The sequence below is a fragment of the Sporobolomyces salmoneus genome, assembly GCF_050403485.1.
Source record: "Sporobolomyces salmoneus JCM6883 DNA, S_salmoneus_JCM6883_v1_ctg24, whole genome shotgun sequence".
NCBI classification, from domain to species: domain Eukaryota; kingdom Fungi; phylum Basidiomycota; class Microbotryomycetes; order Sporidiobolales; family Sporidiobolaceae; genus Sporobolomyces; species Sporobolomyces salmoneus.
Window position 1 is genome coordinate 100,344 of NW_027481139.1, and position 13,485 is coordinate 113,828.

General features: G+C 51.4%; 3 protein-coding genes across 3 annotated transcripts; 2 read left to right on the plus strand and 1 right to left on the minus strand.

The window, feature by feature from the left end:
* Window positions 1-527: 527 nt before the first annotated feature.
* JCM6883_005381 (uncharacterized protein) lies at window positions 528-3,033 on the plus strand (the record flags this gene model as incomplete). The annotated part of the gene is made up of 3 exons (XM_076632229.1): window positions 528-955; window positions 1,026-1,152; window positions 1,213-3,033. The coding sequence occupies 3 exons, from the start codon at window positions 528-530 to the stop codon at window positions 3,031-3,033; spliced, it is 2,376 nt and encodes a 791-aa protein (XP_076487764.1).
* A 6,370-nt stretch (window positions 3,034-9,403) lies between these two features.
* On the minus strand, window positions 9,404-11,713 carry JCM6883_005382 (uncharacterized protein; the record flags this gene model as incomplete). The annotated part of the gene is made up of 6 exons (XM_076632230.1): window positions 9,404-9,567; window positions 9,638-10,190; window positions 10,245-10,328; window positions 10,394-11,026; window positions 11,089-11,370; window positions 11,423-11,713. The coding sequence occupies 6 exons, from the start codon at window positions 11,711-11,713 to the stop codon at window positions 9,404-9,406; spliced, it is 2,007 nt and encodes a 668-aa protein (XP_076487765.1).
* A 158-nt stretch (window positions 11,714-11,871) lies between these two features.
* JCM6883_005383 (uncharacterized protein) lies at window positions 11,872-13,425 on the plus strand (the record flags this gene model as incomplete). Its single annotated transcript, XM_076632231.1, has 3 exons — window positions 11,872-12,360; window positions 12,427-12,955; window positions 13,028-13,425. The coding sequence occupies 3 exons, from the start codon at window positions 11,872-11,874 to the stop codon at window positions 13,423-13,425; spliced, it is 1,416 nt and encodes a 471-aa protein (XP_076487766.1).
* Window positions 13,426-13,485: the final 60 nt, after the last annotated feature.

Below are 13,485 nucleotides of genomic sequence, written 5' to 3' on the forward strand. Positions count from 1 at the left end.
CACTCCGATCTTCACTCGTTTCATTCTCTCAATCCTTCCACAAACAAGCGACTTTACCCACGACCACCACTACCAGCAGCAGCTCTTCTGTACCGACGTTTTATCGGGCCTCGAAAGGAGCGATTCAGAAGGAAGATTCGTTGGATTGGAAACAAACACAAACAAAGAAACGCAAGTCGTCCACGGTAGGAGGAGGAGGAGTCAGGAAGCGACTGAGTGAAGAAGGGACAAGAGTGGATAGTAGTCCGTTCAAGCAGACTCATAGAACGAAACAATCTAGAAGGACTTATGGATCGAAACGAACGAACCTCGTTCAAACTAGTTTTTCGCAATCCTCCCTCTTTTCCGCATCTTATGCATCGACATCTTCGTCGTCGTCAAGTTCACGCGAACACGAAAGAGGTCTCCCGAAACTCGTCCTTCGTAAGAGGTTGGAATCATGTCTCAATCTGAATCGAAATCCTTCCTCTTCGTCTTCTTCGACACCCACGATCTCCTCTGACCTCGCGACTCTCGTCAATCGAACGATGAACCTATTCCAAGCTTACGATAACATCCTCCAGGTCGTTTACTCTCAACCACGACAAGGACAAGTAGGAGGGAAAGTGAAGAGTTTATTGGAGATTTGTGCGAGAGACATTGGGTGGGAGATCGAGATGAACGTTAGGGAATGGCTCGCTGAAGAAGAAGAGTTGGAGGAAGACGGTATGGGGGAGATGGAGCGTCAGATCAATCGAGACATAACGAGAAGGAGGAGTCATCATCATCTCTCTCTGAACGAATCTCTGTCTGAAAGCGATGACGACGAACCATCCACGAGTCGAAGGACCTCCTCGTCCTCTACCGTGACGAGATGTAGTACGAACGTCGAAGAGATGACGAAAGGGGAATTGGAATTGGAATCGTCGAGATTGCAGGATGAAGCTTATGAATCTTGTCCCTCTCATACTTATCGGTACGTCTCGATTCATTTGATACACGAGTAAACAATCTTTCTTACTCGTTGTTTGAATCGATTTGTACAGATGGATACTGGCTGAACACGCAACTTCGATCGTTCACGATGAACTCTCCAAAATGAGCGAGGAATTACCTTATGAATTCGTAGAGATTTGGTTTGATTGGTGCTTATCTTACGGAGCTACTTCAGAGGTAAGTACACCATTCCCTCCCCTTCTCCTCCCTTCATTTCACTAATCACTCATTTTCCAGGCTTCACGGTTCCATTCCCTCCTCATCTCGACCTCACTCGCTCCCCTCTCCTCCTCCCGACGCTCCCTCACCACAACTACATCTTCCATCCCTCATCTTCTCCTGAAATCCCCAAATCCTCTCTCGTTACTCGAACAACTCGAATCGTATTTATCCACCTCGACATTTCAAGATCGATTATTCTTTCATCACAACTTAGTTATACCTGCATCACTACCACCAACACCAACATTATTATCATCATCATCGTCGACATTGATCGGAGGCGCAGGAGGGAAGGAGGAATGGAAAGACCAGATGGGGAGGATTCGTGGATACCTGGAAATCATGCTCAAACTCGCTGAGTCCATGATCAAGTCTTACCTTCAAGTCTACACCTCGGGGAACCCTCACTACCTTCACCATCGAGACCGAGAAGGGAAAGGTGGATTGAAGAAGGACACGAAAGAAATCTTTGAAAGAATCCTGAAACTCCTCGGTGCTATTACTGGTGAAACGGCATTGAGGAACCTAACGGATCTGTCGATGGGGAATTCGAGTAGATGGAAAGGGAAGAAAAGGGCTATGGATCGGACGCAGGGAGGAGGGATATTGGCGAGTTTAGCGAGGATGAGAGGGAATCGAGAGGGAGAACTTGAAGCGGAATTGAAAGGGTTGTGGGAAGTCTCGAAGGAGGTCGAGACGGTCGTTGCGGAGATCGATCTGCTGGATTCGAGCGAATCTGAGAAAGAGGAGGAGGAGGAACGAAATGTACCGACGATTTCGGAACAGCTCGGATCGATCGTCGGATTCCTCGACCTTGCCGACCTCGTTCATTCGACAACCTCCCGGCCTCTCGCGAAATCATTCGACAATGACTTGTCTCTCTCTGTCCCTCTCCTCTCACACTATATCTCGACTCATCTCCTTCCCATCATTCCTCCAGCCTCGCTCCTCTTAGCTACAGACTCGACCCGTCAATGTACGATCTCGACTACATCTCGACAAGTCAAAAGAGCGGTTCTCATGTCCTTACGAACGTCGCGAGAATCAGGAGGCCAACTCGATTTGACCGAAGAATTGGAGCAAGAAATCGAAAAGCGGTGGAGAGCATTAGAGGCGGAGTCGCGGGAGAATGGGAGGCCCCAACTCTCGAGCCGAGTCAGTCGAGAGGAAGACCAGGCGAGAGAGTTTCGTCGGAAACGTCCCTCGCCGAAGAATCAACGGCCTTACCCTCGCCTGCTTCCATCTCTTCAATGTTCCTCTGATTCTGATGTCGACGATCTCGACACAATCTCACCTCCACCTCCCTTCGTCACTAGTCGTCCCCTCTCACGTCTACCTCTCGATCGACCCTCTTCCCTCCTTCAACCCCGACCTTCGAACCGACCCATCACCACCGCCTCTTCAGAACCCGACGAGCTTGCTCTTCTCCCTCCACCACGTCGTCTCCTCCCGACTTCGTTGACCCACCGTCGAAAGTCGTCATCTTCGCCTCAGAAGCAGAAGAGGAAACGATCGAGAATCGCAGTTCAACTCCCACTCTCTCCTTCTCCCGACGCACCCTCCGAACCTACCTACGACGACAATTCGAGCGAAGAACGATCGATATCTCCTCGAACGGTATCACCACCTTGGAAGGAGCGACCGGCGGCAAAGAAACTCGAGAGATTGGAGGAGCAGGATCCGGCGCCGCTGAAGAAACGAAGGCTTGAGAGTCATGTAAGGACGCATTCGGCTCCGCAAAAACTACTACGAGATCTAGATGTCATGTCGAGGGGTGTAGGGCCTGAGAACGATGTGGAGGAGGAAGAGGAGGACGAGTTGATGATGTCGTTTTGATTGGAAAGTCGGGAAGTCAACGCTTTTGATCCATCACTATTGAACGATCTTCGTCGTATGTAGTACATTTAACTTATTCGTAGCTTAGCTCCTTCTGTTCTCATACCCTCCTCTGGACCTTATTTTACCTCTAGCTCTGTTCAATCTCGATTCCCCTTGCGCTCTCCACTGCATAGAGAGAATCAATAACAATACCTTTACCCGCTACACGCCGAGGAGGTCTCTTCGAGTTGCTCTGTATCTCGCTCGAGACGGACCGAGGGCTTTCACACTCGCGGAGAAGTTCGAGCTCTCGCCTATCGGTCAATGCTCGAGGACAGAATATGCTTTGCAGAGAGGAGACGACAACGATTATAAAGGAGCGATACATGCGCTTCGAAGTCGAGTAAACAGGGGGGATACAGGAGGTAAAGCCGCTCTGGAAGAACAGAAAATTCGATTAAACTTGGGAACGAAACGAGTCTTTCGAGTATTCAGGGTGCTTACGAGATTCACTGGACATTGCGAGGAGCTTCAAGGAGGAGAATGAGTCGACAGGCGTCGGCCATCCTCTGCTGGCGGGACCTCGCTCAATGCGTCGTTCTAACCGACGAAAAAGGACGATCAGAGTCAGTTCACAGGACTTGAGGCTGCCGCTCGGGATGAACAAAGTTCGGTCTTACTGTACGCAGAGAAGGTTCGGTTGATCGAGTGACCGTGGGAGAATTGAAGCTCGACGACTGGATACTTGGGTTGCCGCATAAGAGGGAGATTGAACAGAGGCCTCATCGAGATGTCGAAATCGTGAAGACGAGTCTTCCTCGTCGACGGAGACTCGGATCAGCCACTTGCAAGACATTGAAGTAGGCGAGCGGCGTCAGGTAAGCGATAGCTCGCAAACTGGAGAACTTTGATGAGCCTGAAATGCAGTGTCTTGAGCTCAATGCGCCATAGCGGCTCCGAAGAAGGCGACTCACAATTCTCGTTTTTGGGGGAACTGAGAGGACCATTCTTGAAGTAGCTGTATAGGAAGAGGAAGGAGCGCTCGGACAACAGCGAGTAGCGTGATGTGCAAATTCCCGAGGGCAGCTCCACAGTGCTATAAGAGACAATCAACGTTAACAACACAGCGCAAGAGGGCAGAGCATCGGTATCGAACTCACCGAGAAGATTTCCACTCGGCCTGCGACGGAATTGAGGTAGCGAAAGATCCGATTCGTGCTTTCTGCGAGAAGACCTTCGGAAACTTTTCCATCGCGGATCATTCGATGGCATGCCAAGAGCTTGTGGAACGCCTCGACGTCAATGCTGATCAATTCGGACAGGCGAAACGCCGGCCGTTCTTGCTTGAGGTCTTGCGGAATCTGATCGTATCGAGGGTCGTCAACGATCCGGTGAATGAGGTCTTCAACTACCTCAGCTGCATGGTCGAGTTTGTGCCAGCAGTACCGAATCGCTCGTCCCGAGTTGCTTGAGGGCGTGTAAGCGAGGAAGATCAAGAGATGGAGATGAAAATCTTCAAGGGCGGACATCCATTCGTGTGCGAACGAGAGGGCTGTCTGCAGTGTCTCGGGTTGAGTATTGGCAACGTCGTACATGAAGTCGAGGTTCTCGGGTGCTGTGAGGGTATCGGGCGGCGAGCGATCGGCGAACAGCAAGCGACAAGCATTGATGGGCCTATAGGATTTTGTCTTCTTAGAGACTAGTTTATGGCTTTCGAGAAGAGTGATTGTACGTACAGAGGCGTATCAAGCCCGGTGACTGCGACGAGACGAAAGTGTTCAGCCTGATTCGCAAATTCATCAGTCCTCACTCTCGCGCTTGCTGTAAAGGAGAGAAACGGCAGAATGGAAGCTCACAGTCATCTGCTGTAATAGTTCAGAGACGGCATGCTGTAACTCCGAGCCTCGCTCGATATTCCTCCACAATCGGAAACCGCGAAGAACCAAAGTCTCGACGAATTCGAAGCGCTCTGCAGCGCAGTCGTCGATGTAGCTCGTACCTTCCAGTAGGAAGCATGACATGGCCCATATATCCGTGGTTGTCGTGACGTCTGGGGTGTCCGTTATGGTCGCAGCTAGCTGGCTGTTGATCCGTGAGGCGATTGACTTTAAAGCGGTTGAGCGGAGCAGACCGAGGTGCGACGGTACTCCGGCATCTTGTCTGGCTTGACTTTGTGATTCGAATTTGGATGCAGGTCCGCTGCCGCCTGTGATCGCCTACGAAGGAGAATGTTTCGTAGTCTAATTCAAAGGACAAAGCAGGTATAGACTGTCTCACTGAATGACCGGTAAGCTGTGCTCCAAAACACTGATAGCCTAGACAGAAGAGCTGTACAATCAAGGTAGCCTCAGTAGATGCCCATACAACTATAGCGGAGAGACTTGGACTAACTTCTTGCAGCGGATCGAGCTCCGAAGTCCTGCCTCCGCTGTCTACAAACCGTTGCTGGAAAGATTCGATATGCGTTCCAGGGAGGTCCGCTCTCCTGACATACGTCAAACCCGCTAGTCACGACGGGAACGAAGATTTAGCATATTGCAAAAGCAACAAGAAGCGTGAGGAACGAGTTGAAGAGAACCACTCACTCTCAAACAAGTGATACGTCAGAGAGTACGATAGGTGCACCGTTGACCACCTCGTCTCCGGGGACGAGGGACCGATCGAAACAGCAGTTCTCCGACAAGGACGAGCTAATTCGAAACTCGATTTTGATGGTCTGCAGCTCGATCTCAAGTCAGCGAACGGTTCCCTGGCCTCACAAGCAATAGTACGGCTCACCTCGTAGGGCCAGAACAGACCCTTCCAGACTTCCAACATCTCTCACAGACTTCAACCCCTTCGAGCCATTTACACGCCCTCCTGATCCTCCTACAGCCCTCGCACGGAGTGATACGCTTCTTCTCTAGGTGTTCGATACGTTCCGGCGATCGCTCGAGAGGGAGGGCGAGGCTGGTAGGAGTTTGTAGATGAAGGAAAGTCGAGGCATCGTGAGTGAGTTCTTCAGCCTTGATGCGAGGTAGAGCTGGTATGTCGTCAGTGAGATCCGAACAAGTCCAGTCTTTCATGTTCTGGGTCGTCGGTGCGAGGTTTGTTGAATGAACCGAATCTGGAAGAGGGAGTCTTCGAAAACTTCGCAATCTCTGAGGCTGTCGACTCTCGCTGCTGTTCCAGATTCTCATTCTCACCTGTCGGACTCAGTCAGTCTTGCTAAGGTCTGCCCTTGAAGGATTGCAATTTTCGGGCTTGCCGAATTTCTCTGCGGTCTCCGAGCTCTCTCTCCAACTCTTTCGAGCTCATCCCAAACCACCCGGTTACAACACTTCAAATTCTCCAAGTCCGATCTCTCGAACCGCGACTGTCCCACTCGAGCGAGGCCGCCACGAACAAGACTCAAGATACAGAAGGGCTGCCAATCAATCGAACTCCCCAGAAAGCGCACACCGATGTTGCATGGTGGGATGCAACGATAGAGGTTACTAGACGCCGAGATCGGCAGCGAAACAGTTTTATTGCAGCTCAAAGAGCAGGCACAAACCGGATATACAGTCTCTGTGAGTTGGACTCTTCGTTCGGAACAGCAGAAGAGGACTCCTGCTTCACTGCGCGACGCATGATTCGAGAGCTCGGATGATTCGACATGCAAACGGTGTTGAATAGCTGAGACGGAGCAGCGACCTAATCAACCTTGAAGAGAGTGAATCTTCCGCGTCAGAATCGATTTTCAGACGGTGCCAGCAGTGCGATTGACTCACTTTTCGCGTTCCTGGGGCATCGATTTACCCCATCTGATTAGAACATCCTCAGGACACATACGGAGGCAGTGTACGTAGTGAATCGATGGAGAGAGCCAGTCTAGCTCGGAGCGGCTGCAGTTCTGTGTCAACAGGATGTCAGCAACGACGCACCGTAGACGTGAGAAACCAGAGTCTTTACCGGGATGTAGTCCAATCGAGCAGCGCTGCGTGACAGCGCGGCGTACCAAAGTTCCAGTGAGTTCTCGATGAGGGGGGAAAGCGATGGGATCCGAGTGATAACGTTGTGACAGTACCGAAGGATGGGCATTGATTCGGCCTCATCATAAATGAAGTTCCCGACACAACCCCTCTGCCGTGCCGAGAAGACGTCTTTGCTATAACGAGGGTCGCGGAGAATCCGATCGATACCTTCTCCCATCCGGACCAGCAGGTTCTGCACCTGTGACCAACAGTATATGACGGTCGTACGAGCTCTTGTAGTCGGGCTATAGGCGAGAGTGTGCTCAAGTTGACGGTAAAAGTATAGTGGGAAGGACCTCCACCAGTCTTGGAAGTCTATAGCGGCTTGTCGCACCTCAGCGGGTTCTGGAGGCAAACTGAAGAGGAAAGAGATATCGGAAGGAATATCTCGTATCTTCATCGGGGGCGCAGGGCCGAAAAGAGATTGATAGGTGGAAGGCGAACTGAGCGGAGTAAAAGTGGAAGGTTCACTCGTCAGTGCTTGGCTATCACGACGTTGACGCATAGAGTAGCATCAACTGCTCACATAATAGAACTCTGGGCAAGCTCGAGTGAGAGGCGGATCTCGATGGCCTGACATGCAAATGTCGTCAGGACTATCGCACGGTCAAGTTTCGCGTTTGGAAAGGAACTCACAGCTAGCTCTCTGAGCGGCGGAAGGAATCCAGTACGCCGCCTTGAGACGTTCTCAACCTCAGCGAGGTACTCCAGGCCCAGATGGAGGATGTGCCTGACGAGGAGCAGACGCTCCGGTGCGAACTCCTCGAATCCGACAGCTACGTTGACAGCGAAAAGGCAAACGGAGACTTGCACGATAGCTTCTTCTTCATCTCGAGGATCGAATCGATGTCGCCTCATGTGCTTGGCAATGGTTCGAGCGATGACGAGGAAAGGTTCCCGTCGATCCATTCCTATTCCCATGTCCCGCGATTCGAGTCTCCATTGTCTCGGGTCGGAAGAGTGTTCGAAGTGCTGGATAGAGCGCTGAGTTCTCAAGATGGCCTATCGACCGGCAGATAGTTGAGCACTTGAACAAGTGAAAAAGCAAAGTGTTCATGAGACCTACAGAATGTTCCGTTATGTGCGCTCCGACATACATTTGCGCGAGCGAGAAGATCTGAGCACGAACGTACTATCACGGTGAGTCTGACGTCTGGCTGAGCACAGAGGACGATAGAGAGGAACGGACTTGGTCGACAAACTCCAGCCCTTCAAGCCGACCTCTGCTGCCATTCAGGCGGGAGGTGAAGATATTATAATCGAAACCTTCGTAGGAGAATCCATTGGCGAGACTTCTCAGGCCCACTGTGCGAGACAACCGATTAGCGTAGAAGGTGAGATCAAGGATGGGCGAGAAAATGTAGTGAAAGACTGACTCTCGACGAGATGGTACGTCAATGAATAGGACATATGCAGTGTAGACCACCTCGTCTCGGGCGAGGACGGGCCTATCGCAGCGTGAGGTCGTCGAGCTTGTTTGCGAAAAGGTTGAGTTGCTTCGAGAGACGATGAGCTCAAAGTTCTACTGATTCAGACCATCAATTACGTTCCCGGCTACGATGGAGATTCGGAATCACCTCGTAGGTCCTGAACACTCTTTCCCACCCTTCAGACATCTCTCGCAACTTGATTGCTTTCCCTCCTCCAGTTTGACCCATCTACACGCCCTCCTGATCTTCCTACATTGCTCACACGGAGTCGTACGCTTCTTGTCTACTAACTGAGGGCTTCGGCGAGGCTCAGGAAGGGTTAGAGCGAGTGTGGTCGGCGAATTGAGATGAAGGGATCTGGAGGTGGATTCGATTGAAGGGGAGGACTCTTCACGCTTGATCCCAGGCGGCGAAGGCGTAGGTTCAGGCGTAGGGTAGTCTCGTGCGGACCAGTCGTTCATAGCGTGATTGGCGAATTGAAGGTTGAGTGAGAGACAGAGAAAGACTATCTCGGGCTCCGTACTTCGCAATCGAGACGTGAGCAGCGTTGATTGTCGCGAAGTGAGAGAATAGGAGAACGAAATGCAATTACCACAACAACAAGCGAGAAATACATCGGTTTCGTTCGCCTAAATCCTGAATCTCGTACCCTACCGCCTAATCTCTTCGAACTAGAATCGAGACTTCGACAGGTGATACAACACTGGCCATTATGCTGCTGACTTCCCTCTGAGTCTCAAGTCCGTCCTTCTTTCGCAATCGTCACAACTTTGCTCCTTTCTCTCTCCCATCCTTCCCTCCATGCCCTGCACCCCTGCGTGTCCCAGAACTTCGCATAGAAGCGCTCGATCGAGTTCGTTCCCGGTTGCGAGAAGCTGATTGAGAAGGAGTTTGTCGATTTGAGGACGAGGGGACTGCCGTGAGTTTTCAGGGAAGCGAGGAAATCGGTCGAACTGCGACAAGTCAAGTAGAGGTCAATCGCAGGCAGAAAGTGTAGAAGATGCAGTTGAAGACGTACGAGGGTGAGGAAGTAGGGGAGGTCGTTAGGAGATACCTTGAAATCGGGGACAACAATTTCTCAGTCAAACTTGCGAAATGTTTGTAGATCACTTCGTCGCATCCCAAATCTAGCGCCACGCACGTCTTAGTCAGTCTATATCATACGTCGCGAGCAGTGCAGCGAGTGTGCGAACTTACAATCCCCTTCTTTGAATTTCTGCTCGATCAATGCGCAAACTTGATCATCTTTCTTCAAGTGTCTTTTCCGCTCACTTTTCAATCCCCACCAACTCTCACTCGCGCTTCCGGATCCACCCGCAGTGCCGATTGTTGACTTTTTCGGGGGAGACGTGCTCGGAATAGGTAGACGAGCGGAACTGGTCGAAGTCGCGGCGGGCGCTAATGAAGCTGGTGATGAGCTCCTCGTGCTGCTTGTGCTACTCCGACTATCGAATCCACCGTGACCTCCTTCCTTCGCCTTGACGCGGTTTATTGAGGCGACTGAACTAGATCTCGAAGCCGATTTTGCAGTGTTCTCCCCGAAAAACTCTTTCCTTCGATCGATTGAGGGTGAGATTGCTGGTTTCGGAGACGCTGAGACTGGCGATAGCGTGCTGCTACCAAAGAGTAAGTCGGATAGCATGGCTGTTGGCGTCGTGGATCGATCGAGCCGAAGAATGTGAGGCCACGTTTTTTGACAGTTCTTCAGTACCAATGGGTTGGTCGCAGCTAATAGCAGACCAAGTTTCGGCTATACTGGATAGATTAGCCTTCAATACGTGCGAACAGAGCTGTAGAGACTCACCTTGGAACCTGGACGGCCGCATAAAATTGGGAACGAAGGATCGTGAATGTGGAAATAAGGTTTCAAGTCTCCTTTGAACGGTATCTACGTTCATGAACAATAAGCAAGGCGAGGCGGAGGCGCAGGGGAGAGATGGCCGTGGCACTCACAGGTCTGATCAAGTTTCTGAGATGACATAGGAGTTCACTTCCGCTTTTCGGATCGCTCACGTACACCAACAAGGGTTCCTCTAGTACGAGTAGCTCCCAGATAAGCAACAGCTTCGTGAAGCTTAACCCTCCTCCTCCTGAAGTCGGAGTCAAGGTTGCATTGGTCGATGAGGCAGGAGAAGGATTTGGCGTCCGAGGCGAGAACAACAGGACGGAGAGGGGCGTTAGCGGATGAGTCGCCGGGAGTATACGAGGTGTTGTCGTCGTAGAAGTTAGAATCGAGAGAGCTGGAGTTGGCGGTTTAGTCGATGAAGGTGTCGGAACGCGAGCAGGGACGACGATCGAAGGTAAAACTTTGGGATACTGAGCTTGAAACGGTAGAGGAATCTCGACGTTTAATACACTCCCCAACAATGGCAACTCCAGAGTGCTTCCTTCTCGATAAGGAGGCCAACTAGCGATGTTCAAACACGCGGATTCGACCATTCCTCCTTTCGCGCCTGATTGCTTTGCGTGCAGGAAGTGGAGAGGCCCGAGAATGGAGATAACTGAGGAGAATAGACCGGAGAGATGAGGATATTGCGTGAGGAGAACGAGAGACCGTTGCGAGTAGTTTCTTCGCAGAGAGGAATTCTGATCAAAACAAGCTTGTTCAATTGACCACGATGATCGGTCGAGGCCTCCAAATGACTCACTTGTTCTTGACTGAACCATACGTAGCCATACATAGCGCCATCTGTTTCTGTCGTTTCGTCGGATGAAGTTTTCGATAGTCGCAAAACTGGTTGTCGTTGCTCCTGTTCGGCTTTCCGTAACTCTTGCTCGTTTGGGTAAGGTAATCTCCAGCTATAGGAGTAGCCTTGCGAAGTCAGCGAAGGTGGGATGTCGCCTTCAGGCAATGAGGAGAAGGCGAGCTGTTTTTGGACCGAAGTCGGTAGAGTAAAGTGTGGGTAGTTGTTGTCGACATTCTGGCACAGCTAGCAGGTGAGCGAATGAACGATCTTCATAGAGTAACGTGCGTGTGCTCACCGGACCCGTGTCAACGTCAAAGTCCACTAGGACGAACCCGATGATCCAACGATTCAAATTCGCCAGCGTCTCGTCCTGTAAGCGAGCATCTGGAAACGATAACCTCCTTGTAAGGTCCTTGCTCGTGGGTGGTAGCGAAGGCGTGCGCGACTGTCGAAGTGTCGGCGCGGTAGATGGAACCGAAGTCGAAGAAGTGGGAGAGGGGAGCGTCGCAGATCGTCGTGGAGGAGAGTAGCGAGAGCGCGAGTCTGTAAATGATGCGACCCCTATGTCCCCTTCTACTGAGTCCATTCCATTCAGGGATTCGGCAGGCGATGATGTTGAACAACGACCGATTTGCGAGGATCTAGCTGCTCTCTCTCTCACCTTCTCTCCTCGCACATACGCCTTAGTCTATACGAGCCGACACAACAGCGGGTACTCTAACGGAGGTCGAACGAGAATCAAAGATGTCGGCATCCTACACTCCGCTCGATCATCCATCTCCCTTCGGCGACTCTCCTTCGTCTCGCAATCGTAACCTGTTCCTGGCATTCGCGGCATTCCTTTCAACTTTCTTCGTTCTGTCCCTGTCGGCCCATCACAACGCTCCCTCCTCCCCGTCTGCACAACGAGCCGCGAACTACCTTCCTGTCCTTCCTTCCCTCTCGCTTCCTTCCTCCTCACTCAACGAAGATTACTCTTTGACCTACCGACAACAACTCGAGCTATCTACCTCTCCTCCCGGCTTCCTTACGCATTCGCCAACCCTGACATTCTCGAAGATTTACGTTCTCTCGCTCCCTTCTCGACAAGATCGCCGCGAGACGATCAAGCAGCTCGCAGATGCCTTGGGGATTGAAGTGGAGTTCGTCGACGCGATGGATAAAGAAGATAGTATGTTTGAATGGATCGCACAAAGGGTGAGAGAGACGAGAAAATTGCGAAAGAAAATGATCGTGAGTTCCCACCGTTTCGCATTATCCCCCATTGCCTGAAGTAACCAAGACTCCATCGTCGCACAGTCCAAAGCGAGGGGGATACCTCAATCGAGTATAGGCGGCAACACGATCGGAGGAGATTGGACGAGTCCATTCCCGAACTCGGATTCGCTGGAGAACAACGACGAGAAGACTCCATTCCCTCTCTACCCACTCCCTCCTTCGTCATTTCCTCTTTTGCGCAAACAACTCTCTTCTACTGCATCTTCGAATTGGGTTGAACATCTCGAGAAACTGGATTCGCGAAATCAACTTTCTCAACTCGAACTCGAACCAACTTCTTCCAAGCCGATCAACGTGACTCGCCTGTTGTGGGATCCTCTAGAGAAAGTTTCAGCGAGACAGATTACTCGAGGCATGATGAGTACTTGGTGGGGACAGACTAGAGTCATGAAACGGATTGTCGAAAGAGCAGATGCATCGGCGTTAGTGCTGGAAGACGACGTCGATTTGGAATGGGATCTTGAGCGATTGTGGAATACTGTTCAACGGCGATTACCGGACGGGTGGGATATCACGTATCTGGGTTACTGCTGGGGAGGCGAAAATCAGAGTCAGTTCCGGAATTGCACTGTTTCATCTTCCGCTGTGCGAAACTGACGCCTCGTCTCCCGCTCAAATGTAGAACCTCAATATCTTCACCCTTTGCTGCACCCTTCAACTGGTCCGATGTGCCTTCATGCCTACGCGTTATCCCTCTCGGGAGCGAAACGCCTCCTTTCCTATCTCTCCTCGCCTTGGTTGGCATATCAATCCGCGGTCGATCTAGCAATTCCAACTCTCATCCACTTCGACTTGATCAACTCATTCACGGTGACTCCTCCATTGATCGTGCAGAGGAAAGATGGGAAGAGTGATCTGAGGAAAGGTAAAGGCAGTAGCTGGAGAGGCCTATTGCGGGATAGTACATGGGAGCGAGTCTTGAAAGATCGTGGGGAATGGAGTGAGGAACTGGAGGAAAAGTGGGAGGACGAGGAAGAGAGAGATCCGGCGACCGAGTTGAGGTGTGGACCCGTCTCGTGAACGTACAGGATGTCGACTCGCCGGCGAGACGACCTACAAACAGCAATGTACAGGGCTAGT